Source organism: Boleophthalmus pectinirostris, unplaced genomic scaffold (genome assembly GCF_026225935.1).
Source record: "Boleophthalmus pectinirostris isolate CB_2022bp ecotype Guang Dong unplaced genomic scaffold, ASM2622593v1 HiC_scaffold_15, whole genome shotgun sequence".
NCBI lineage: Eukaryota > Metazoa > Chordata > Actinopteri > Gobiiformes > Gobiidae > Boleophthalmus > Boleophthalmus pectinirostris.
The window spans coordinates 27,911,742-27,938,782 of NW_026571070.1; the positions used below are offsets into that span (position 1 = coordinate 27,911,742).

Sequence of the window (27,041 nt, forward strand, 5' to 3'; positions counted from 1 at the left end):
TTCCTTTGTCTGGTTGGGTTAGTTTTGTTCTATTCAGTTTGATTTAAGTTACCTCGGTTAGGCCGGACCTTTTGGTTATTATTTACCTAACTTGGGCCTTTGTTAAATTATATCTTTTTTTGACTTTATTAAATTTAAACTGATTTTTATACATTATCTTTGCTTTTCTGTTTGGTCCACTACACCGTACAACCTCCAAAGCAACATGTCGCTCATCATTGCACCAAGTACATGAAACCAAGACAAGCTTCAAACTAATGTGTTTAATAGGCAGAAAACATGACTCAAATTCCTAAATGTAATCAGCCTTGATGGATAGAATCTAAAATGCACTCTCTTTATAAAATTATAATTCAAACCATAAAAAACAAAGAAGAAAGTCATGCCTCGGCAGTCGTGTCAAAGTCGCTTGGACGAGAAAAGAAACGTCCTTCCTCTACTGGGAAACCCTTGATTTGATTATGACCAATGAAATCTCCACTGACATCAGCTCTCAGAGTAACTACATTACTATCAAAGCACATTAGAGGTCATTCAGTATTAATACACCAGCACCATATAACCCTGGGCTCCAAGTCTACCAAGGAAACCATTTTGAATTAAGTAACTCATTGACAAGGTTTTGACTGCCATTTCTGTCACAGTAAGGGCCTGTTTACACGAGAATGGTTGCGGGTAAAAACGACAAAATACTTTATCGTTGTGCCTTTTGTTTAGACGGTGACGGCGTTTTTTTTGCCTTAAAAACGCAAAAATCTGAAACCACCCTCCTGAGTGGAAAAGTTGAATATGCTCCACCGAAGCGTTTCCGTCTACACTGCCCAAGACGCAGAACTCTGGTCAGATCTGCTCACGTCGCCTACGCGTTTACGTCAAATACATCACCACCTAGTGTCACCACCTAGTCACCTGGCATGCATACCTCAATTGAATTCCACACACTTTTTCGTCACCGTATGCACACAGATTTCCTCCTGAAAACGCTCGTCTAAACACGGAATAAAAGGTGAAGAGGCGACGCCACTTTTGCGTCTTCTGCTCAGACCGTCATCATATAAACGTAGTCCTAAGACCTAAACATTTGAGGCAATTTTATTTACAATATTTTTTTCAGAAACTTCATAAATCACAACATTAACATTATTTTATACCACCACCATTAAATGTCAAACAGCAGGTTTTCATTTTTTCCAATTCTGACTTGGTTTGGTGGGATAGCACCTGTGCTAAAGATTTAATTTCATAGTTTTACATCAATTAAGTTGAAGTTTGTGGCAAAAAAGTTGAGATGAAATGTACAAAAATACAAGAAAGAGTGCCGAGTTCGAAAACAGAATAGCTTAACTTTACCTACGTCATCAACGTGAAAAATTCACATCCAAAATGCAGAGACAATTTATGCACAAAAAAGGCAGTGTGAAGATTATGGTTTCTAGGTGACACTTATGAAATTATAGCAAAGCAGAAATTCAATTCTGTCAACTGGACAAAGGTTTTTTGATCAAATACGTGTCACAGTTCATCCAAGCTGCTTCTTCAGTAAAAACTTTTGTCCAGTTGACAGAATTTAATTTCTCCTTTGCTCTGGATCCCACCTGGACAACTGAGGGATTTTACAAACAACTTGGAATTACTTCAACATGTGTTCTCTGTTGCCCTTGGTCAACCAGGAATGCGCAACATTAACCAAAATTCGAAAACTAGACAAAAACCAGACAGAACTTTTACTAAAATCTCAAACACAATGATGTCAACTGTTGTAATGAAATCAGAAGTCCAGCCACCATATGTATCTACTTTAAGTCAGACCTCATATGTACTTGAGGTCAGATTTTACTTTTTTGAAGAAGTTTTTTTTGGAACTGGAATTTATTTTCAGGAACCGAGTGGGCTTTGAGATGGGCAAGACAGTTGAGCTCCAGCTGGGCGTCTTACCCCAGGATTCAACAGTATGAACTTTGGCTTAGATTTGAACTGGCAACCTTCTTGACACGCTTACCGACTGCTCCTTTTTTGCCTTAAACTCCAAAATTCTCTAAAGCATTGTCTTGAAAACGCAGAAATGCTCATAAATCATGATATGTGCACCGTATTGTACTCCATTTGAATATTTACATCAATATTACAGCTCCATTTCGTTAGAGTCGCACTAAAGTTGTTCAGTTTCTTAAGTTTGCACTCTTGATTTAATCTCCAAGTCCTTGACCTTTTCCGTCTCTTCTAAAGTTCGTGTCAGACTTGTAGCGATGTAATAGAATGCATGATGTAGCAGCAGCAAAAATATATTATTCTCCTAAGTGAAGACTCAGTGTAAAGTACGATATTATGTAAAACTGACTTACAGGTGTTTAAATATCAAAGACTTTCTAAACATTAATTAGAGAATAACTTCAAAACTTACACTATTTTAAAGGTCCACTATGTACCTTTTTGGTTGGGGATCTGTCCACAGTATGACATTAATCACCTCTACCTTACATTTATTCAATTACAGGTGGTTTTATAGCTCAAAATTATCTAGAAAAACAGGCATTCTGACTGTGAGCAGCGTCGCCTCTCCACAGAGCTCACCTGTAACTTGGTCTGCTTTGGTTTCTCTGAAGATAGAAAGGTTTAAATACCATACTGTGAAACATTCCAGACCTATGAGTAACACAAAAAGAACATGGCCAATATTTAAATTCTAAATTGGTTTTAAAAGTCTGAATTATAAATGACACATGAGCTTTATAAAGGTGCTGGAGTCATTAGGTTAAGTTACAGGTCAGATCTCTGGAGAGGCAAGATCGCTCACAGTCAGAATACGTGTTTTAAAGGTGCTTTTTAGCGATAAAGTAGAAGTCAGTGAATGTTCCACAATATGACATTAAATAGATTTACCTTTCATTTATTTAGGTGGTTTTATAGCTCAAAAAACTGTAATTGTAACTTGGCCTGATTTGGCTTGGTTCTTGCCTTTTTTTTTTGTTTAAATAAATATATATATATTATTACTATTATTTTTATTTGATTATTATAATTTGATTTTTATTTGTTATTAATAATAGTAGTAGTATATTTATTATCATTCTATTATTATATTCTATGATTTATTTCTTGAGTGATTTGTTTTTGTTAGTTATGTTTATAAGTTATGTTTTATCTGCGTAAAAATGAAAGAAGTGTGTGTACTGTATTTTTCGGACTATAAGTCACACTATTTTTCATGGTTTGGTTGGTCCTGCAACTTATACTCTAGTGCGACTTATATATTAAGATTTTCACACTGACAGACGCAAGAGGGTACCACTGTCATTTCGCATCCTACTGTGCATGTTTCTTGCCGAAAAAGTTGCTGTCCGGCTGCAAGTAGTGAAATATGCAGCCAAAAACAGTAATCGAGCAGCAGAAAGAAAGTTTGGAGTGAGAAACTTGTGAGGGACTGGCGGAAAGCGGGGATGGAGAACACAGCTTCACGGCAACCAGGTGGGTGCGCCATGTAACTTTCCTGAAAGTCATTGGATGGATCAACAAAACATGGACTTCAGTGACAACAGAAACCATCCTGTCAGGATTCAGAAAGGCCAGAATAATTCTAACTGGATCTGATGCTGAGTCTGACGACAACTACACAGAAGAGGAAGCGGCGCGGTCGTGGAGTTGCTCAGAGGTGTCAAGGAGGATGAAGAATTCAATGGATTTACTGATTTGGAGGGAGATGGAGAGTTTGGTAAACTTGTTCTGTTCTGTTGTTTAGGCTATAATTATCTGAAGAACTGTTCATATGTTATGTTAACATACCAAACGCATATTCAGTCTGTTGTTCTCTGTTCTATTGATATTACTATAACTTGCCTTTCAAGGTGAAATATTGGTTCCTGGTCTCTGATTTTATAAAATAAATTTCCCCCAAAAAGTGCGACTTATATGGTTTTTTCGTCTTCATTATGCATTTTTTGGCTGGTGTGACTTATACTCCGGAGCGACTTATAGTCCGAAAAATACAGTACAGGTGTTGTTTGAAGGACATATCTATATCTGTTTACACATGAATAAAAACATGAAACAGAGAAAGGTTTAATGCCATATTGCGGAACATTCCAGACAAAGCAATGGCAACGTATCTCCATGGAGAAAAACAGCTGACGTAACCTCCTCCAGCAAAGTTACAACCCACGTACAAACAACAAAAATGATCAGAATAACAGTATCAGCTAATTTTTTCCATTTATGACGCATTTAAACCTGCATCAAACAGGATTTACGAAACATGTTTATAATGTGTGGGCGGTTGTTAAAGCAAAAATGTAAGAAACGTAATGTAATAGCATTTCCAGTGTACAATAGGTTAACAGTACTGCTGACTGTAGAGAGCCCACACACAAGCCTGGAATTCAAATCCATGCACTTTATCTCTGAGGTCATCTCCCTGTAGTTTAGATGAATCTGGTTTATTTTCCTTGTAAATGTAATCACATATTTGCTTGAACTGGGCAAGACAAAAGCAGCTGAATGTGATAATTTTCAGATATAGCGGATGGTTTTAATAGAATTTGGAGAAAAAAGAAAAAAAATCAGAATATGATCAAGGGCAGCCAAAATTAAATTAACACAAAAATATGTTGGTTACCTCTGCCACTGGAACTGAAAATGAGAGAAAATACACTTTTGGTTGTAGTAGTGATAAAAACAGTGATACATCTTCTAAATGGAAAGTCTGTGGTATAAAGAATACATACTTTTTGGATATGTAGTATTAAATGTGCATCGTGTAACTGTCCTGGTCTGTCAGATACTTTTCTTCATGGAGATGCTATTGCTTTGTCTGGAATATTTCACAGTATGCTATTAAACCTTTCTGTCATTATGGACCAACTTACAGATCTGTGGAAACGGAACCCTGCTCACATTCAGAATGCATGCTTTTCTAGCTATAAAACCACATGTACCGTATTTTTCGGACTATAAGACACATTTAAAATCCTTAAATTTTCTCAAAAATCTTCAGTGTGCCTTATGTATTAATTCTGGTTGTGCTTACTGACCTTGATTTTATGTGGTACACGGAGCTGTCAAAATGTTTTAGTGTGACTTTGGTAAGCTACAAAGCTGCACTGCTTAATGAATTGTCGGAGCATTAGGGCTACTGTAGCCAGGAGCCTCACGGAGTAAGTCCCACAGAAGCTGATTGCATCAGCGCACAAGGAGCGAGCTGTTTACTCAGCACTTATAGTTTAAGCAAATTAGCCATGTGGTTTTAAGTTTCATTTCTGCAAAAAAAAAAAAAAAAAGTGCGCAAAGCTGCATTACACACATTATTACCTTGTATCTTAACCTGGGCTAAGGGATCAGTCTCAAGTGTTGTCCGTTTGTTTCGCTTGTTGTGCCTTATGTATGAAAATAGACGAGAGAATTCAACATTATTGATATTGCGCCTTATAATCCAGTGCATCTTATAGTCCAAAAAATATGGTAATTGAATAAATGTAAGTTAGAGCTGTTTAAGAGAATGCAGCCTGGACATTGGAAACATTTGGAAGTAAAAATGCAATCACAGTTGCTATGCATAAATGAGTCATTACAGAGCAGTATTCATTCACTCCACTCTGTAGTAAAACAATATTGTAGCCACAGCTGCCCAGGGACAAACTGACAGACGAGCGTTGTGGAAATACAGTATATGGGAGAGAACAAAATAGAGGTCTTGAATCACACAGTTGTCTTTGTGTGATTTATTCTCTTGCAGGAGAAAGTAGAGAAGAGAAGCAGAGGAGGGAGAGAGCATGAGCATGAAGCAGTCCCACACTGGGTTTATACAGGCAGATACAGAGACATGTACACAGGTCATCATGACATACATAATGAGACGAGGACTGGACCGTGAGGAGATGCACCTGAGAGTGCATCTCAGAATGCCAGTGTCTATGGAAAAGTACTGACTGAAATTGGAGCCAGATAATTATAACAGTAAATATATTTAAGGACATGTCAAAATGTATTTTGCTATTACAAGAGAAGCTGCCAATCTGCACCACTGCCCCCTCCAACCACCACCAACACTAACACACTATTTAAATTATTATATGACGTATTTACATTTGCCACCGAATTTTCAAGACCTGACAAGCTCGAGATCAAACAGTGACGGTCAACACACGCACGCAAGTACTGTAGTGCAGTTAAGGACAGCAAAATGGCTCGAGTTAAAGTACGAAAACTTGACAGAGTGCCAAGTTTTCAAAGAACAGTGGACGACCGATTATTTTTTTGTTCAGTGTAAGGATCGTGCCGTTTGATATGTAAAGAAAGTGCAGTGGGTTTCAAAGAACATAATCTGCGTCGTCAGGGTCATCAAGTCTGTTATAAGGCCGACCTGACTCTGGCCCCTGTTAGTCATGAGCGATAATGTGGCCCCCAGAGAAAAAAGTTTAGTTATCCCTGCACTAGAGCGTGGGGTTCTGACGGGTTTGGACAAATATTTAGAACTTATGTTTGGGCTCATGCCGGACTCGGACACGTCAGCGCATCAGCTGTTTCTTGTCTACAGTAAAATGACTCGCTTTGAGACTCTTAAAGGTTGTATGGAGGATTTTTTTTTGTTTCAAGTTGTCAATGATAGCATTATAGAGGTGCAGTAGCCTTGTAATTATGATGACCAAAAAAAAAAGAGAATAAAAATTCATCAACTCTGGACGTGGTGGGGCTAAACATTTGCCAATAGATAACGACACTGCCTCGTTATCTGTTAGCTGACAGGCTGTCAATCAATCTCCCTACGTTTCTAGCGTAACTGACTTGCCTGCGCCGCCGGTACGTGGTTTACGTACGCCTGTCACGCAGTCCACAGACGCAAGACGCACAGACGCTGTTTACTCCACCAACGCAACAGTTCTTAGCGGCTTTTTTTGACCTATATCTTCCTGGCAGTTAGCACAAAGTTTGTTGCAATGGCAGACAAGAATCCAGGAGCAGTTCGCCGCAAAAGAAAGTCCGTTTTTTGAGGTCGCTGAAAGAAGAAGACAAGGGGAAAAGCAGCGAAGCCAAACTAAGGTGATTCTTATAGATTCATTCCAGCGATGGCGCAACTGAAGCAGACGCAGGGTCTAAAGACTGACGCATTGGTCGCCAAATTACTCCTGGACAGGTCACTTCTGCTTATTATGAAAACGTACTTTATTTCCAAGAGCTAGACAAACGTTTTTCAGGACACGAAAGCGATATCCTATGTCTGAAAACATAATTTTCAAGGCAAAGAAAGAGTCCGCTTGCTGCTGCGTGTTGTAGCTAGTTCATTCGCATGGAATCTCCGCGCAACCTTCTCTGCTCCCCTTTCCTGCTCCTGTCCCCGCTGCCCGTTCCGCTCTTCCCCCTGCTCCTCACTTCTCCGGGTACGGAATCTCCGCGCACCGCTCCCCTTCTCCTCTCCTCTCTCCCGCTCTGCTCTTCTCCCTGCTCCTCACTTCTCGTCCGCGAACGAAATGTCCGCGCACCCGCCCCCCACTCCTCACTTCTCCGCCTTGCCTAACCAACACTGTAGTTAGTTGTTTACAAGTCATGTGCAGCTCACCGGCTGTAAACAAACCTGTTTCTGGCGTAAAGAGGAGGAGGGAGGAGGCGTTTCTACGTAGGGAGCTGTAGGGGTGGGGGGTGGTTTCACGCATGCGCAACATTTGAAAAAGGACAAACAGTCACTGGATTTCTCGTTCCTTGGAAAATCCTCTATACAACCTTTAAGTGTTCAAAAGATCAGAGCAATGTGGTGCAATACTTCAGATACGTGATTTTTAAAGCACAGAAGGCTGGCGATAAAGTCCACAGGAAGTAGAGTCACTATCGTGAATCTGCAGCTTCACCTCAATCCGTGCGCTGTGTGGACGTAAACAGACACAAGTGAACTACTTTTGCATTTTTAGTTTTAAATAACGCCTCAAACTGGATTCACGGTGCAGTTTTGTGTCATTATTTGCTGAGGACAATTTCTATGGAGAATATGGATGAGGTGCTGCACATTAAATTTATCACTTTACGAGAGGAGAGTAATAAAGTCTTCTCATTATTTCTGCTATATTCCGAGTTGGTATTTTGCGTCTCTGTGTCCGTTAAAGGCCACACAAACAATATCCTACGTGTGTCATTAGTAGGATTATGAAAATAGTCTGATTTTAATTGTGTCGGGTTCGGTCGGGTCCGGACACAAATATCTTAATGCGGGGCTCGGGTTGGATTCGATCACTGCTCTGTCAGACGCTCAGACAGAAAAATTTGGCCCTATCCACACTCTAAAACACACACGCTGCTTTCTAACTAAGCAATTTGAGTCCGATTGGGAATCGAACCTCTGATTTATGGCTTGGGAGACCACTGCTTTCACCACAGACCCTCAAATTCAGGACAATACAGGATTACTCAAACATACAGTATATGAATCAACTCAAATACAACTCCCAGTAAGGCAATTAATGAATGAATATGGAAGAGACTTTTCATTTTCATTTCACTTTTTCCTTGGTCCCCTATAGCTAATTTGCTCTGAATAGCTTTTAATAACAATTCACGAGTTTCAGTGTTTGGCCTTTGATGGTGAGATTGCTTCATCCATATGTATGTAGTCGTAAATGTTAAGATGGTCCCGTATAAAGATCGCAGTGAAATGCCACAGTGAATTTTAACAACAGCTGGCTAAACAATTCTGCACTACTACCATCAGAATGCGCTGCTTATTTTTGGATCCAAACTCCGATAACAGCTTCTCTCTTGCAGCTTGGCACGGGTACACACGTGTCCGCATACAAATGGATTCCTTTTCTTTGTGGTACGCAGGCAGAGGTGGTTAGAGAAGCAAAAATTGTACTCAAGTAAAGAGGAACATTTGATGGACAATTTGTTATGGACAGTTTGTTTATGAAGGACAAAACATTAAAGGGCCTATACTGTTTCCTGAGCGATGGTATAATGTTGTTTCCTCATCGAAAACAGACCTGGAGTTGTGTTTTGTTTCATTCACACATGTTTAACAAAGCAAATTTAATCTGAGTGTGTATATACACCTTCACTATTTGGATGATTTCAGCCCTAGAATTGCCAATCTCTACTGAACAAAAGGTAATACGTAGCTCTTAACTTAAAAACTGACACTACATGACATCATAAGGTGGAAAAGAGTATTTTGAGCTTTTAGGATGCCGACAGCAATCCAGGATTACACAAACATGTGTGAATGAAACAAAACACAACTCCAGGTATGTTTTTGATGAGGTAACAGCATTATAACATGTCTTAAAGCTCACAAGAGTCAATTTTGCGTAATATAGGACTTTTAAATAACGCAATGTTTTAGTCATTTGTTGGCTTACCCGGAATTTACACCAGGAGCGTCAGCAGCATGTAACGTAGGCAGAACTGCATACGCGCGTACTTTTAAAAGCGTCAATTTACACCAGACTGGCTCCTGTGACACCAGCCTCTGTATTCTCATGTTTAAACACTAATTTTTTTACATTGCTTATGTATTTACTGTTGATTGGATGAATTATGCTTTAAATTAAAATACAAAAGTTGACAAGAAGAGAGACAATGCATTGCAGCGATAACGAGCTGTATCTGCAGTGCTCGCATTAATGAAGATGCTCAGTATTTCACTTTGGTCGGCTGCACGATACATCTTTTCCTTCGAAAGTTGTTCTTATAAAGTTTCTGTCTGATGTTGTAAAGTGTTTTGTATTTATCCTCCATGGCTGTAAACTTTCCGTGTCCATCACGAGTCATACCCCGAGCCTCTTACTCCTGGATGTGACGCATGGTCTTTACCCCAGTGTACTGGTTTTAGAGAATGTATTTTGAAAGGGCATCGGAAGTTTATTTTGACACTGCATGCCCAGTTCCTGTCTTTCCCCTGCTAAAAGCCTGAAGACGCTCCATTGGCACTGCAAAATTAGAACCGTTGGACGTGCGTATGACACTGTTGGTGTAGATTGTCTGACCGGTAAAAATGGAAAGCCAAACTTGCTCGTGTGCTGCGCTGCTGCACTGACACACTGTTACACTTTGGTGTAAATAGGGGGTTACTCACAGTGGGAAGACTAACCAAAAAATTTACTCAAGAGTAAAGTTACTTCAATAAAAATATCACTCAAGTAGGAGAAAAAGTATTCTGCTGGAAAAGTAATACTCACCCACGTCTGTGCACTGGCGAGCAAAAAACTCATATAGGTCTGTCTCTGTACTTTCACTCTTTGATTGTTACCTCCACACAAGTTGTAACCAAAGCTGAAGTTGTAAGAACACCATTTCGCTCCTTGTTTATTTCCTGGGGCTCTGTATGCTGCCAGTGTCTGGGCTCTCCTCTTATTTATCCGCTTGCTGATGACTCTGAAAATGTCTCCCGCTCGCTGAATGGCCCTCCGAGGACCAATAGAATCCGCACGTAGTAAATGGGAGCTTCTCTGCATTCGCCCCAGGAGGATTGTGGGAGACGGAGTGAGCGGCGGTCAACAAGTTATTCTGGAGGTGATCTGGCTGATTAAAAGTCCAAGGCGAGCGTGAGCAGGACCGGCGCTGCGCAATTAACATTTCGGTGTGGCCCGGCAAGCACCCTCCGTCTCCACAGGCGTTTGGGTGAAGGGCGGCTGTGGGACCTGTTTAAATGAGGCTCCAGTTGTGGTTTTCGGTGCTCTAAAATTGCAATGCGTAGAGATTGGTGGAAAACTAATTTGAGAGTTGGAATGATGTCATTGTTTATAATTTAATGTCCATTCTTTTTTCTTTTTTTTTTTTTTACGTAGCATTTGTGGAGTTGGTCCAGATTTAAACCGGTGTTGTAGCAGACGTGTACGTTCTTAAAAACATGAATAATAGAACTGGTTCATTTGAAACTTTTTGGAGCACTACTTCACCACTTCCCTAATGCATTCTGAACAATCCTTATTATTCACTGCACTTTACAGGCTTAACAAAGCCTCTCAAAGCTTTACACTGTGGTCATTATTCATCCATTCCGCACTCCAGCCACAGCTGCCCTGGGGCACACTGATGATCACCATCAACAGTCACGCACACACCACATTTATACTGGGCGTGTGTGTCCTACCTAAGAACACAACAGAGCAGGAATTACCATATTTTTCAAACTATAAGTCACATTTTTTATTTTTTGGGTGGTCCTGTGACTTATATATTAAAATTTTCATGCTGACAGCTGCCTGAGGCTCCAGGTTCATGTACCGGTATCTGCTACTACTATTTCTACACTGTCACTTCGCTCTACTGAGCATGTCTCCTGCAGAAAGAGCTGCTGTCCTGTCTGTATCATGTTGGTCAATCGCACCATTAATTTTGTACCACTGAAAATTTTAAATTTAAGTGACTTCAGTGACAACCAAAACCATCCTGTTGGGAGTCAAAAAGGCCGGAATAATTCTAACTGGAAGTGATACTGGGTCTGAAATGAAATGTCGCTTCCTGGTCTAAGATTTTATAAAATAAAATTCTCCCCAAAATTGCAACTTATACTCTGGTACAACTTATATACATTTTTATCTTCTTCATTACACATTTTTGGCTAGTGTGACTTACACTCCAGAGTGACTTCTAGTCTAAAAATCTGGGTAATCCTTTGACCTTCAGTTTGAGGGACCACTGCTCTAACCACTGAGCCACTGTTTATAAGTTTAACATTACAAATTACATTATAAAGTTTATAAGTTCCACAACTTTCACTGACCCACAGGTTGCGATTCCAGCTCCCACAGATGAATGCTTTCATTATGTCTGTGGGCAAAACACTTAACCCAACTTGCCCCCAGTGTCTGTGTACACTGGTGTATAAATGTGTGTGTGAATGGGTGAGTTGTTCCTTGCCGTAAAATGCTGACTTGAAGGTGGAAAAGCGCTACATAATAAACATTGCTTTGTAATTAGATGGAGAAAGCACACAGCAGTCTTACTTTGACACCATGATCAGCTTTTGACAATATATGCGTACTCTCCAACTCTCCAATTATTTAGGATGAACTGTAAGAGTATGTAGAGTATTGTTACAGTATGTAGTGATATAAACCTACTATACTACTCGTATCAGTAAACAAGCAATACAGTGTGCTGTGTAAAGAAGGCTGTATAAAAAGTAAAAAACATATTCTGTGCTCCACAAAATCTGTCTGAAAGTTTTTGGGAATTTCTCAGGAACAAAAAAAAGTGCTGTGAATGAGCCCCAGCGTACCCGGGAAATGGATCACCGCAAGTGTCAGCACCAGAACATAGCCTAGCACATTCACATAGCCCGCAGTCATTGCCACTGGAAGAATGATGGTAATAGCGGGGGCCCGGGGAGAGTGGATGAGGTAGAGGCTGTGCGCTATGCTAACACAGCTAACTATGAGTCATTGGACCTGATGCGGCGCTCGCTCATGGTGTCTGCTCTATATCAAGAGTGCGGAGGAGAGGTGAGCGCTGTCTCCCGGTCATTATGCCGCCGAGATGGTTCTAGTTCACTTCTGAAGAGGGAGGAGAGGAGATGAGCGCTACCAATAAGAACTCAATTACTCAGGGCCAAAAAGTCTTGTAGTACATGTATTCTTAGAGAAAGGTTTATATAGGGAGTATTATAGTGAGTACTAAACTTCTACGGGATATTCATTGTTAACACATAAAATATTCAGATCACCATTTAACCTAAAATGCTATATTTGCTGGGGCACTATGTAACTTTTAAGGTGCAGGGTCTGCTACTTGCTTGTCTCCATGGATATGTTATTTCTTTCATGGAATGTTCCACAGTAGGGTCAAATATATCCACTGTGTTTTTACTCAATTACAGGTGTTTTATAGCTCAAAAATTCATTCAATGTGCAGATTTGCTTCTATATACCATATTTTTCGGACTACAAGTGACACTTTTTTCATGGTGAGGGTAGTCCTGTGATTTATATATTAAAATTTTCACACTGACAGCCTCGAGGGGGAGCTTTAGGCTCGTCTGTCAGTATCTGCTACCACTATTACGTCTGTACCACTGTCACTTCGCCCTTTACTGCGCATGTCTCCTGCAGAAAAAGCCGCTGTCCTGCTGCAAGAAGCAACCACAAACAGTAATCAAGCAGGAGAAAGAAGGTTAGGGACTGGCGGAAAGCGGGGATGGAGAACACAGCTTCACAGCAACCAGGAAGGTGCACCATACAACTTTCCTGTAGGTCACTGGATGCCTGAAGGCTGGACTTCAATGACAACTGAAACCATCCTTTCGGGATTCAGAAAGGTTGGAAAAATTCCAACTGGAATTTATGCCGAGTCTGACGACAGCTACACAGAAGAGGAAGCGGCACTCCGTTTACCTCCGGAGGTCGTGAAGCTGCTCAGAAGTGACACTGAGGATGAAGAATTCAATGGATTTAGTGATTTGGCGTGAGATGGAGAGTTTGGTAAACTTGTTCTGTTCTGTTGTTTATGTTATGGTTAACTGAAGAACTGTTCATATGTGACGTTCACGTCTGTTGTTCTCTCTTCTATTGTTATTACTAGAACTTGACTTTCAAGATGAAATGTGGGTTCCTGGTCTCTGATTTTATAAAATAAATTTCCCCCCAAAAGTGTGACTTGTATGTTTTTTTTCTTCTTCATTACACATTTTTGGCTGCTGCGATTTATACTCCGGAGCAAATTATAGTCTGAAAATATGGAGAGAGATGTGAACATTAATTTGTCTTCATCGTGAGTAACAAATTTATTTACATACTGTGGAATAATAAAGGCAGAACAGTAATATCTCCATGGAGACAAACAGGTGGCGGATCCTCTATCAGAAAAGTTACGCAGTGCACCGTTAAACTACTGCACATCGGATCAGGTTTATGAAGTTGTAGTGTATTGTTGTGAATCATGCTTTTGTATATTTATGGAAAATTGGTGTGTGGGAGCAAGGGTGACGCAGGATTGTACTGTTAACCGCAAGGAGGGTTAGACTAGGGCTCAGGAGAGATCTTAAAATTATTCAAACATGCATGGACATACAAAACCACTCCAGGCATGTTTTTGGAAGGTCAGAATTGATTTTGCATAGTACTCCCTCTTTAATAAATGTTTGTGTAAGGTTATACTGTACATTAGCTGGAGGTATGTATTTTCTCCAACTGTATCTTGAAGGCACTGACATGTAAATGATTTTCTGTCTTTAAAAATGAAGCAAATTGAAGCCGCCCAAAGTTATTTCTCACTTCGTAAAGACATTCATGTATTGGTAATGCTAAAAACATTTTCTTATTCACAAAAAACGCTATGATTTGAATCTGATACAGACAGCACATGATTATTTTGATAGAAAGAGCTATAATACATTAAATCTGTACTACAAAATCATGTACAGCAATTTCTAGTCAACATCTAATCAAGGAGCAGATAAATTGTACCATCACTTTGTTTTTTTTTTTGTTTTTTATTCATAAATAAGAAACTCCTCTACATACTCAACCCAAAATATTAACTAAAACCTTCACACCACTATATTTTGTTGATATATTGCTGCCAGTTAACAGGATTCTATTTAGCAACAAAAAAGTTACTTGGGTCTGTACTGAGTTCAAAATAAGGCTTGACCGATCAAAGCTAGCACGAACTGTTCTTACCCATCCAACAGCATCTTTGTAGTTTTGATACCAATTACATTTTCGCCAATTATCTAGGACAGTGGCTTTCAAACTTTTCACAAGTACAACCAAAGAAAAGATTTGGCTTTCCAAGTACCAACAGATCAAAACCAGGTCTATTCCAGGTCTAATCTAGGGCTAAACCAGGTCTAAAAGTGGACTACATCATTTCAACTGAAATTTTAAACAAGAAATTACCCAAAAGATGACATAAAATTGGATAAAATTAACTCAAAATTAGGCAAACCACTGATCTAAAAAATCTTTGATTAAAAAACAGAAAAAAGGGAAAAGAAATCAGCTGCTGTAACATTTTCACAACTTGTTCCGAGTGTATTTCTTGCACAAACTCAAAGCAGTCATACCTCCCACACCGGACCTACTTTAAAGTCTATAATTTCCCTTACAACCTCCCCGCATGCCTATAAAGGACAGCGTAAAGGGCAGTGTTGACTCTTACTGCGCCCGGTGCCAACTGAGGAGCACTGCAACAGCTGTATTTACATTCCGATCGCACTCTCGCTAAAATAAATTCGACTTCTCCCAAAAGACGAAGCAACCACTCGGCCTAAACAAGGGAGGGGTGAGGGGGTACGCTTGACTCGTCCCGCTTCCAACTCCACTTTAACTGCCGGCGTTGCAAAAATCCCGGGACCGTTCCTGTCCTGTCCTCTCAATGTTGTTTTAGTCCCAAAGGAGAAAAAGTGCAGGGTGCTGGTGTGTTTGTTCTAAAGAGGAGCAGGTTGGAAATTCAGCGTATTTTGGGGCTAAATTGGGAAACGGTGAAGGTCAGGGCTAAGATAGAGTCACGGGTTTATCCACAAGTTTTTGATAATTCTCTGGCTGTTTTTTTCTCTTTTAGAAATAAATGCAAGCGTAAAAGTGGGATTAAACTCCGAAACTCCTCCCACAACCACATTTCAAACAAAGCTGCTAAACTGGTGGACAGATCCTGCATTTTATCATCGACTCCCACTTGGACCTTGGATTTGACCTCACGTCCAAGCTTGAAGCGTATTATTATGTTTGGCTTGTCGGACTATGTTGTTTATGATTATGATTATTCCCTCATCTTATGAAAACGCTGACACTTTAATTTAATTTTTAAAATTTGCACTTCATTTTATGTTATGATTTCTCTTCCTTAGGGACGTTAAAACCCCTTAAATCAATTATTTGTTCAATATTGGCCTCACCACAACACTGACTACCAAACCCACAGGCAGTGATACGGACGTGGTAAGGTACTGCATTAAAACGAGTGACTGAAATTGACATTTAAACCACCGAAGTGTCCAAACGTAATGAAACTGTTCATATTTACGCGTCACAGTGGGCGTAGCCATCTTGGATTCTGACTCGGAATCCTTGCTCAGTCTACTTTTTCCGCCACCGAGGTCTGAGTCTCTGCCTTCCCAGAAAAAGGGGCATGTCACACGTGTCACTAGGCAACTTCCACGGAAAACCGATTCAGAAGGATAATCGAACGCAGAGAAAGGTAAACAGTGAGGAGGAAGAGGAGGGGTGGAGCTATGGAGGCATAAGAACAGTGTGATTGGTCTAACAGGTATCCGTACTTCAAACTCCACCCCTGTTTTGTAATCAGGGCTGTGTGATGTCACATACTACTTTATTTACAGAAGAGGATTCACTGGAGGCAGCACAGTGTTTGACCAAAAAGCTGCAAATGTACCTAGTTTGCAAAAAAAAAAAAAGACTTGTGTTTATTGCTACTTTAAGTTATATAAAAGTTTCATTCATAGTGTTTGATAGTAAGGAAAAAAAAAACATTCAATACTGATTTTGATAATAATGTCTTTTTAGAAGTTATTATAGATCATAATTGCCAGCACATACACAGTACTTTCGTTAATTATCAAGTGGTGGGACACATTGGTTTTGTTCTGGTTTAGTCCTGATGTGGAACTCGATTGGTCCTGTTCTAGTTCTTAGCCCAGTTCCATGTTTAGTTCCCGCCCAAAAATCTGGTTTTGTTTCAAGCTTTAGCACTGATCAAAATCTGTGTATGGACTTTCTTTGACAACCCTAATAAACAGACTTACCATAATAGTGGACCGGGCGTCAAAGCCTACGCGCTTGATTCGCTGAATGAAGCCGTCCCCTCCATAAGCCTGTAAAATAAGAGAAAGCACTTTAGTCCAAATGTCAGTGTGCACCGGATGAGGTTTTAAATGTGTTGATCAGGGTGGACTTTTTGTACAGAGCAGCAGGAGGAAAAGGTCAATCAATAAATCACAACAAATAATAATAATGATTCCTTGGATTTAAGGCGACACAAAAGCCAAAAGGTTTTTAGTCATTTTTCTCTCTAGACATAAGCTTTCACCTGGAAACAACAGCAGTCTTATTTGCAATCGAAGATGTTTTATTATTACATTTAATCAACTTGCATCCATTGATTTATATGGAACTTTGTAACTTTAAATGCTCTTTTACCAAAATGCATTTTCTCTCATAGGGACATAAGGATCACCCCATAAAGCAGCACCTGAAAACATCAAACTTTACAACTGTGTACTTGACAAAAAGTTGACAAACCTTTGAAGGAAATGATATCTAATTGCAAGCATGTTTTATTAAAGATCCACAAAATTACACCTGCATAGTTAGGCAGGTTTTTTCTTGCTGTTCCACCTTATGATGCCATGAAGTGGTAGTTTTTAAGTTAACTACCTTTAATTCAGTAGAAATGGACAATTCCAGGGCTAAAATCATCCAAATGAGTTTATAGAGTTTAAAAACACAGTGACGCACTTCCTGTATTACCATATGACATCACAAGGTGGAACAGAGTGTTTTCTGTGTGAGAGATAAACTCGTAAATATGCAGGATTTGTGTGTTAAACATGAAGGAAACAAAAACAACTCCAGGTATGTGTGTGATGATGACAGAAAATTATAAAATGCATCAGAAAATGGCACTGTATAGGCCCTTTAAAGTTTTAACAAAAAAAAAAAAAAAAAGAAGAAGCTATTTGTTTTTTATGGCGTTTTTCAGGATATTTTTTCATTCATTCCTCAGTCACACTGTAAACTGGAAGGTAATGTCTGTAGAAGCTGTCCTGGGGGTGACTAAGGAAAACATGGCGACTAATCAGAGTCGGCGGCCTCTTCAGTGACCCCCAAAAGTGCAAACATACTCCCATTCACACAGGCGAGACGAGTGAAGTGTCTTGCCCAAGGACACAACAACTGTATAAAATGACTAAAACTGGATTTCAGATATGGGGCGAAGCTCTGCCATTTAAAAGGTGCATTGTGTAACTTTTCTGTTGGACGGTCTGTCAAAAGCATTGCTTTGTCTGGAATGTTTCACAGTATGGTATTAAACCTTTGTATCTTCATGGAGACCAAACCAGACCAAGTTACAGGTCAGATCTGTGGAGATGCAATGTTTATCTAGGTATTTTTGAGCTAAAAAAAAACAACTTTAATTGAATAAAAGTAAGGTAGAGCTGTTTAATGCCATACCATGGAACATCCTAGGCAGAGCAGTGACATATCCGTAAAAAGAAGTTAGTATAGAATATGGAATAATCTGAGTGATGATTTTTAAAAAGTAAACACTGTAGAAGCCTTACAAAAAGTATAAAGTGTTATGTTTGAAAGATATAGAGCTCTGGAATCGCATTCAATACGCATTCAATTTTGTTTGTTTTAATTTATATTTTGTCCCTTGTAGTAAGCCGAAAGTGAAATTGTAAATGCAAACTTGCTGTTCATACACTGCTTTTCTTTCTTGGAATTCTGTTATCGTTTTATAAGGTTTGGCATAATAAGCACTTTTTATTTCAGCCTAAACCCTTTTGGTCATGATTTGTTTCGTTTTGTTTTGTAGTGGTGCAAAATGACCAAATAAAACTACTACTACTACTACTACTAGAAAAGTTCAAAAAATCAATAAAGTAAAGTCTGCAAAATATGAGAGCAACCAAATGGCATGAAGATATGTTATTAATATGTAGAAGTACTATGCGTCTAATTATAAACTGTTTTATTGTATATTAATCAGGAAGTAAGCAGTAGAATGCTAGTTCTTGTTAGATGAACCTCCCCTCTGGCCTCTGAAAGTTGTGTCAATGCTTATAAACTCATCATGGTGAATAATTAGGACGCTCTTTGGACTTTGGACCACTGCAAACTGTTTAAAATGCTCTAGTTCTGTTTTTCATGTTTCTAATAAGAGTAAAAATCAGGTGCACTGTGTAACTTTTCTGTTGAAGGGTTGGTCAAATGCATTGCTTTGTCTGGAATGTTTCACAGTATGGTATTAAACCTTTGTATCTACATGGAGACCAAACCAGACAAAGTTACAGGTCAGATCTGTGGAGAGGTGATGTTTATCTAGGTATTTTTGAGCTAAAAAAAAAAACAAAAAAAAACACCTGTAATTGAATAAAAGTAAGGCAGAGCTGTTTTCATCGTCACATTCTACTTGGTGTAGTTTTGTGTATTTTACCATGTTAGTGTGTGTGTGTCCGTGCATGTTTGTGTGTGTGTGTGTCTGCGTTGTGTGTGTCTGGGTGTGTGGGGTTAGGCAGCTGTGGGGGTTGGGTTGGTGGGTGGGTGGAAATGTGGGATTGTTTTTAATCACTGTAAAGCACTTTCTGTTACATTTTTGTATGAAAAGCGCTTTATAAATAAAGTCTGATTTGATTTGATTTGATTTAATGTCACACTGTGGAACATTCCAGGCAGCGCAATGACGTATCCATAGAATGAAGCAGGTGATGGACCCCCAGCCAAAAAGCTTACACTGTGTACCTTTAAGCCAATGTCAGGTGGATAAAAAAAAAAACAGCTCTACATCTCTACAAGATTTTGTTTTAATTTGTTCTTCTTGGCTCGCTGTGAGTTGACAATCAAGATCTATGATTATTTTGGCTTGCTGTCGTCGTTTCTTGAGAAGTAAACACACTCTTATTATACTGGTGTCTGCACTGGCACATGAAACGCCAAACTTCTAAGTACATAAGAAAGCTATAGGCTACCAGTAATCCTGTGAATATAGGTGAAGCTATATACTGAGAACCGCTCAGGCATTTTAATTAGGAGCCTGTGCAGGAGCATTAGTGCTAATCTGTCCCTGCTCTATAGGACATCACAATTTCTGGGCTGATTTGAGTGAGATATTTAAAGATCTGATATCAGATTTTTATCCCCATGTATCTGAACACAATTTGTCTTAACCCAGTACAGATATATAGTACACACAGCTCTTGAGGTCAAAATAAGTCAGGTGTATACTGTCTGCATCTAATTATGAAGAGTTGTATCCTCAAATAAGGAAGTGTGATGTTGCATTCTAGTTGTCGGTAACAATACTCTAACCCTAAATAATCGAATAATTAGGATGCTCTTTAACCAAAACTCCGCTCTGGACTCTGAAAGTTGTGAAAAGTGCTTATAAACTCATTGATGTGAGTAATTTGGTTGCTCTGATTGCATAAGGAAATTGAGGAATAACTTTGGACCAATGCAAACTTCTAAAAATGCACTTGTTCTGCTTTTTATGTTTCTAATAAAAGTAAAACTCACATGCACTGTGTAACTTTTCTGGAAAGGGTCCACAACTTGTTTGTCTCCATGGTAATGTTAATGCTCTGGTCTAAATGGTTCACTGTATGGTATTAAACAAATCTGTCTTACATTTATTCAAGTACAGATGTTATTTATTGTTCAAAAACATCTTAAAAAACATTGATTCTTACTGTCGGTGGGGCCAGTATCTGTTACTCCTGTACTCCTGTACCACTGTCACTTCGCCCTCTACTGCGCATGTCTCCTGCAGAAAAAGTCGCTGTCCTGCAGCAAGTAGTGAAATATTCAACCGAAACCGGTAATCGAGCAGCAGAAAGTTTGGAGTGAGTGAGAAACTTGTGAGGGACTGGCGGAAAGTGGGGATGGAGAACAAAGCTTCGGGATTCAGAAAGGCTGGAATAATTCTAACTGGAACTGATGCTGAGTCCGACGACAGCGACACAGAAGAGGAAGCGGCGCTCTGTTTATCTCCAGAGGTCACCGAGTGGCTCAGAAGTGACACCGAGGATGAAGAATTCAATGGATTTAGTGATTTGGAGTGAGATAGAGAGTTTGGTAAACTTCTTATGTTATGTTGTTTATGCTGTAGTTATATGAAGAACTACTAATATGTTATGTTAACATACCAGACGCTTATTCAGCCGTGATCTCTGTTCTATTGTTCTTACTATAACTTGCCTTTCAAGATGAAATGTCGAATCCTGTTCTCTGATTTTATAAATTACATTTCTCCCCCAAAAGTGCGGCTTATAGTTGAGGAAACTTATGTTTTTTTTTCTTCTTCATTAAGCATTTTTGGCTGGTGCAACTTATACTCCAGAGTGACTTATAACCCGAAAAATATGGTAATTTGACTTGCAAGTGTCCATGGAGATCCTTAAGTTCATGGTCATACTGTGGAACATTCTAGGCAAATCTCCATGGAGACAAGCTGTTGACGGCCCCTCCAATGGACAAGTTACACAGTGTATCTTTAAGGCACGCTTATTCAAAACAATAAGCTAGTGATTGCTTTAATTCTCTTTTTTTTTTTTCATGGTACAGCAACCAAATTGTATGAAGATATGCTATTAATATGCAGAAGTACTATGCATCTAATTATAAAGCGTTGATCAGGAAGTGTGCAGTAGTATGTCAGTTCCTGTTACCTAAAATGCCACTCTGGCCTTGGAAAGTTGTGAAAAGTGTTTATAAATTCATCAAGGTCAATAATTAGGATGTTTGGAATGCATGAAGTTTTGGTTTTTGGGTTATTGCAAAAATGTTAAATAAAAACTAGAATTCAGGTAGAGTCTTTAACGTACACAGCTGCCAGAGAAATGTTCAGTTTTGTTCCATTTTTACAAACTTATTTCACACATCGGGAGTTGTTTCTTTATAAGTGCATTAAAGTGAAGTCTGCGAGCCGGAGCTACGGCGAAAAGGGAAAGCAAACAGCCCCAAGTTGACATCGAAGTTGTGCGCACAGATTCTTGGGTAATTGGAAGCCATAAAAACGCGGTGCAACGATCCAGCTCTGCCCACAGCGCCGGGCAAGGTTAATGAGTGAGAGGTAACTGCTATTTACACAGGCTGGTTTGGTTTGGACAGTGGGCATCCAGGGCTCCATGGGACAGGACCAAGAACCCAATCTGAGAGCGATAAGAAAAACAGCACAGGAGTCTGGATGTAGGGCGATGCTCCAAGCTGACATCTAAAACAAAACACGTACTGTGAGAGAAAAAGTGAGTAGGGATGTAACAATATCTAAATCTCTTGGTACAATATTTTCACGATATACAAACAAAAGTGTTAATGAGCAACTTTTCTGTCATCCTGCAAATAATTATGATGTGAAAATGTTCAATGGCATTTTTTTCATTATGTGGATTGAACTGAAACAGAGCAAAGGATCATGGTCTATGTAGTTCTCTTGAATTTAAGCAGAGAAACGTATAATTCAATATATTGTGACGGTCCACGGTATTATTGTGAGACTTTTGACGATAATATTTCATGAAATTTTGGTTATTGTTACATCCCTAAATGTGAGTGACGAATGTTTTTATTTGGTCCATATTTTTTGTGTGTGTTTTGTCTCTACTACAATTTTGTAGAGTACATGTGAACACTGGGTTGATAGCAGTTTTGTTTGGTAAAATGTGTAGTTTTTTGCAGTTTAATATTTTTCCTTTTTGTGTTGGGGAAGTCTACCAACAGATTTTTTTTTCTACAAGGAGATGCTATTGCTTCATCTGTAATATTCCACAGTATGGCATTAAAGCTACCCATAAATGCTATGAATCATTCCATCATTCAATTGTATCGCTTAAATATATCTTCAAAAATATTCAAGCAGGGTGAGCAGGGTTGCCTTTCCACATATCTGACCTGTAACATGGCCTGGTGGGGTCACTTTCATGTCTCCATGGAGATAGATAAGATAAATGCCATACTGTGATACATTCTGGGTAAAAGCACAACTCCACGGAGGCAAGAACCCAGCAGACCCTCAAAATGACGCCTTAACATCTAAAAATAGTATATAAATAATTAAACGATGTCATGAGGTTCAAAAAGATTTTGTGAGGACCATAATCCCCAGTCAAAAGATATAATATTCATTTGAATTGTGTTAATGCTTTAACAATGGAGGACCGTTGCCATGTCCAACCCGTAAAATGAGGAAGGAACCCTTTTTCCTGAAACCCATGAATAGTATATCCATATGTCGCTAGTATTTCCTGTGGTTTAGCCAAGTCTCAGTTTGATCGTTTTTTAAACACAAGGCCAAACTGTACTAGGAACAGTAGACAACGCTATTAAAACACCATATAGACTTGCACAGCTAAGTTGAAAAAAAAGTGGATTTAGAGTTTGATTCCAATTGAATATAGCACTTTCTCACACTGAGCAGCTACAGTTTTTGCACCATCTGTGTTCTCATAACATGTCCCTTTGTTTAGATTTTACTGTAATGTTTTAGTGAGTGGGGCAGAGCAGCCTTGAAGCACCCGGGGCACTGCTTACAGGAGCAGGCTGACAGTGTCCAGGCTCTGGGGGAGCTGGACTGCACAAACAGATGTTCGGCTGGTGCTGCTTATTTGGCTGCAGATCTTGTGTTTGGCTGGGTAAAAATAGCTCAGACCTTTCTTGGAAACAGGAGAAGACCTCTGGAGCTTGTTTTTCTTGGTTTTGTACATCTGGAGACCCAAGAACTGAAGCAGAGAGAGGGCATGGATTTCCGTTCCATATTAAAGTATAGCAGGGCTTCTTGTTTATCATTTTTGTTTTATTGAAAGGAGGGTACAGCAATGCTCTTACAAATAATTGAAGTGAAAGGAAAAGATGTATCTAGCACAAAATAGGCCATGTACGGATGCTACAAGAACAAACAAGGTCCAAATAGTTACTTTTCCACTAGCAGAAAGAACACACTGCACAGTAACTGTAACGAGCACTAACAGAAAAGACTTCTGAGGCTGATTCTGCTTCCTCACAAACCACAAAAGCAAACCACTAAATGATTACCTAAATAATTGGCACATAATGTCCAATGTTTTTGTCATTTAAAATAAATCAACGTTGCATATCAGTAAAAGTTATATTTGATTTGAACATCTCCTCCTTTCTGAGAGCACGTACGGGCAGTGTTTATATAATTTCAAAACAAAATCTTACATACACTTCCTATGTTATAATCTGTAATATAATACGCACCAATAATCACCTCCTAGCGTCCACCAAAATTACAACTGCTTTTTTACTACTCAGTCCAATTGTGTTTTTCCAAAGATAACAATTCGCCATTCTAGTGTCATGATACAAACATTTTAAACTCAATTTCAAAAACACTCTTCACACAATAGAATTTGATTTTCAACATTAAATAACAGTACTTTCTTTTATATGACCATGTATTTTTATATCTGTGTAATCCTTCAATGATAAAAAAAAAACACTACACTAAAAACACAAAATAATATGAGATAACAGAATGTGATATGTAACATTAAATCACAGCGCTTTAACATTATGTGTGCCATGTGGTCTCATATCTGTGTAATCCCTCAGTGGTCCAGGGACATGGGCATATAGTACCATATTTTTTGGACTTTAAGTCACTCGGAAATGTAAACTGCACCAGCCAAAAAATGTGTAATGAAAAAGAAAAAAACATAACGTGCACTTAAATGGGGGAAAATTATTTTATAAAAACAGAGACTAGGAACCAACATTTCATCTTGTAAGGCAGGTTATAGTAATAACAAAAGAATAAAAAACAACAGGCTTAATAGGCGTCTGGTATGTTAAAGTAACATATTAACAGTTATTCAGATAACTATAGCATAAAAAATATAACATAAGTTTACCAAACTCTCCATCTCACTCCAAATCACTAAATCCATTGAATTCTTCATGCTCTGTGTCACTTTTAACCAACTCCGTGCAACTTCGGTTGTCACAGGAAGTCCAGGCATGCCGCACCCTCCCGTTTGCCGTGAAGCTGTGTTCTCCATTCCCGCTTTTCGCCCCTCACAAGTTTCTCCCTCACTCCAAACTTTCTTTCTGTTGCTCAATTACCGTTTTCTGCTGCATATTTCACTACTTGCAGCAGGACAGAGGCTCTTTCTGCAGGAGACATGCGCAGAAAAACTGATACACAAGCCTAGAGTGCCCTCTCGTGGCTATCAGTCTGAAAATGTTTATATATATGTGTCGCACCGGAGTAAAAGTCGTAGGACCACACAAACCATGAAAAAAAGTGCGACTTATACTTGTTCTGATACAGCTCAAGATCATTCTAAAGCTATTCAGGAAAGGTTCAGTTCTATCTTGTGAATGTGACTTTTTTTAATATCGATGCCTGCTCAAAAGTAGAGATGTTTTTTTTCCAGAGTCGACGCCAATACTGTTTAGAATCCACAGATTATTTCCGATAAACTCTGCTGTTATTTTTGGGCCGATATGCAGGGCCAATTTTTATGGTTTTCCCCAAATTCTTTCTTTCTTCTGTAATTTAAATGTACTACAAACTCCCCCCACCCCCACAGCTTTTTTTTCCCCCTCACAAACCTTTAAAAGAGCTGAGTAGTCATGTTTTGTGCAGTTCTCTCTTCGTACTGAAGTGTTCAAATTTTGCAATCGGGGATATTTTTAGGTACCAGGTTGTCCAAAACAAAATATCACTTATGTTGGAGATTTAAGGTCGATATGAGGCTGAAAAAGAGCAAATATCAGTCTATCTCTACTCAAAACTGTATCTGTCTTAATATCTATTACAATAGTTTCTGATTTTCGATACCTTTGACAACACTACCCCATTCCTCCATTGTGCTTTTCGTATCCAATTCAAACAGACATTCATGGACCAGATTTGCATGCAAACAGTTAGACAGAAGGCTATACAATTTCCACAGCACATGACGCACATCGTGAATAAAACTATTTCTTTTCCACATTCACGCACAAGGCAATATGCGCTCTTGTAGTAATATCTGCGAATGGTGGCAGAATTATGGGAGATAATCTGAGAAGGGGCAGCGATATGAAATCTAAACATACAAAAGGAGATTAGAGAAAAAACTCATCTGCTGGTGACATTATCAGGGACGTGTTAACACTCCAAGCCATCCTGCCTGATTAATGGAGAGGACTGCTGTGATTACAACCAGATGATGTGAATGCAAAATGAGGAGGAACACTGTGGAAAAGAGAAACTGACTGGAATTCTGAATATTAATCATGATTTGGGGAGTTTTAACAAGATAACATGGGTATTTGTGAAGAGGCCAAGATTTTGTTATTCAAACTGAAAACTATACTAGGAAGGAGTAAGAAAATATTGTGTTTTTGGAAATAAGTAGACATATCATGAAAGAAAACAGGAACATTGGTTCAATAGTTTATTCTATTTAAAAACTCTTCTAAACCACTTTGTATTTGCACAATGTATCCATGGGTTTCAAAGTTAGCAGTTAACAATTCTAAATTAAATACAAAATCTTTTAAATTGTGAAAAAACAGGTAGTTGCCAACAAATCACTCCAACTGTTTCCAGCAGAGGGCGCAGTTACTAATTCAAGTACTGAACGATAACTGGGGTGAAGTGGCTGGGATGAAGATCAGCTCCTCCAAATCAGAGACTATGGTTCTTAACTGGAAAAAGTTGGCTTGCCCTCTCGGGGTGGGTGGAGAGTTCCTGCCTCAAGTGGAGGAGTTCAAGTATCTTGAGGACCTGGTCACTGGTGAGGGGAGGATGGAGCTTGAGATCGACAGGCAGATCGGTGCAGCGTCGGCAGTGATGCGGTAGCTGTAGTGATGCGTTCGCTGTATATACAAGCAAACCGCAGCTTTTGAAAAATGATGACATCGCGACCCCGTCATTGCCACGTGACCAGAAGAGAACCCCGCACAACAACCGGTAACAACCATAACAACAACCATGGCGGACAACGGAGCTGAGTTTGTTCTGCGGACGCTGCTCAGTTTATTTGCACTGTTCCAACAAAACCTCTTAATCTATTATGTACCATATTTTCCGGACTATTGAGAGCACCTTAATATAAGCCACATCAACGAAATTAATACAATTTTTTAATTGTACATATATAGGTCACACCTGAATATAAGCCACAGGTGTCCATGTCTTCAAGAACGTTTTCAAGTTGAGGCCATCTGCGTTTACGGCCTCAAAGCTTTTGTTGTTGTTTTGCATTGAGTCAGTTCGTCGCTGCCGTCGCCAAAATCTCACCATCGACTCACTGATGTCGAGCTCACGTGCAGCAGCTCGATTTCCTTCTTTGACAGCCATATCAATCACTGTTCACTTAAAAGCTGCATCTTCTGCACTTCTTCGTGTGTTTCCCATGAGGAGGGTGTGTG

The 27,041-nt window shown here is 39.3% G+C and overlaps 1 protein-coding gene across 1 annotated transcript in view; it reads right to left on the bottom strand.

The window, feature by feature from the left end:
* Positions 1-27,041, bottom strand: part of tmx3b (thioredoxin related transmembrane protein 3b) — a 121,651-nt gene that overhangs the window by 14,394 nt on the left and 80,216 nt on the right. Inside the window, exon 15 of the mRNA XM_020930761.2 lies at positions 16,679-16,747. Within this exon, the coding sequence (XP_020786420.1) occupies positions 16,679-16,747 (69 nt within the window). The remainder of the gene's footprint in view (positions 1-16,678; positions 16,748-27,041) is intronic.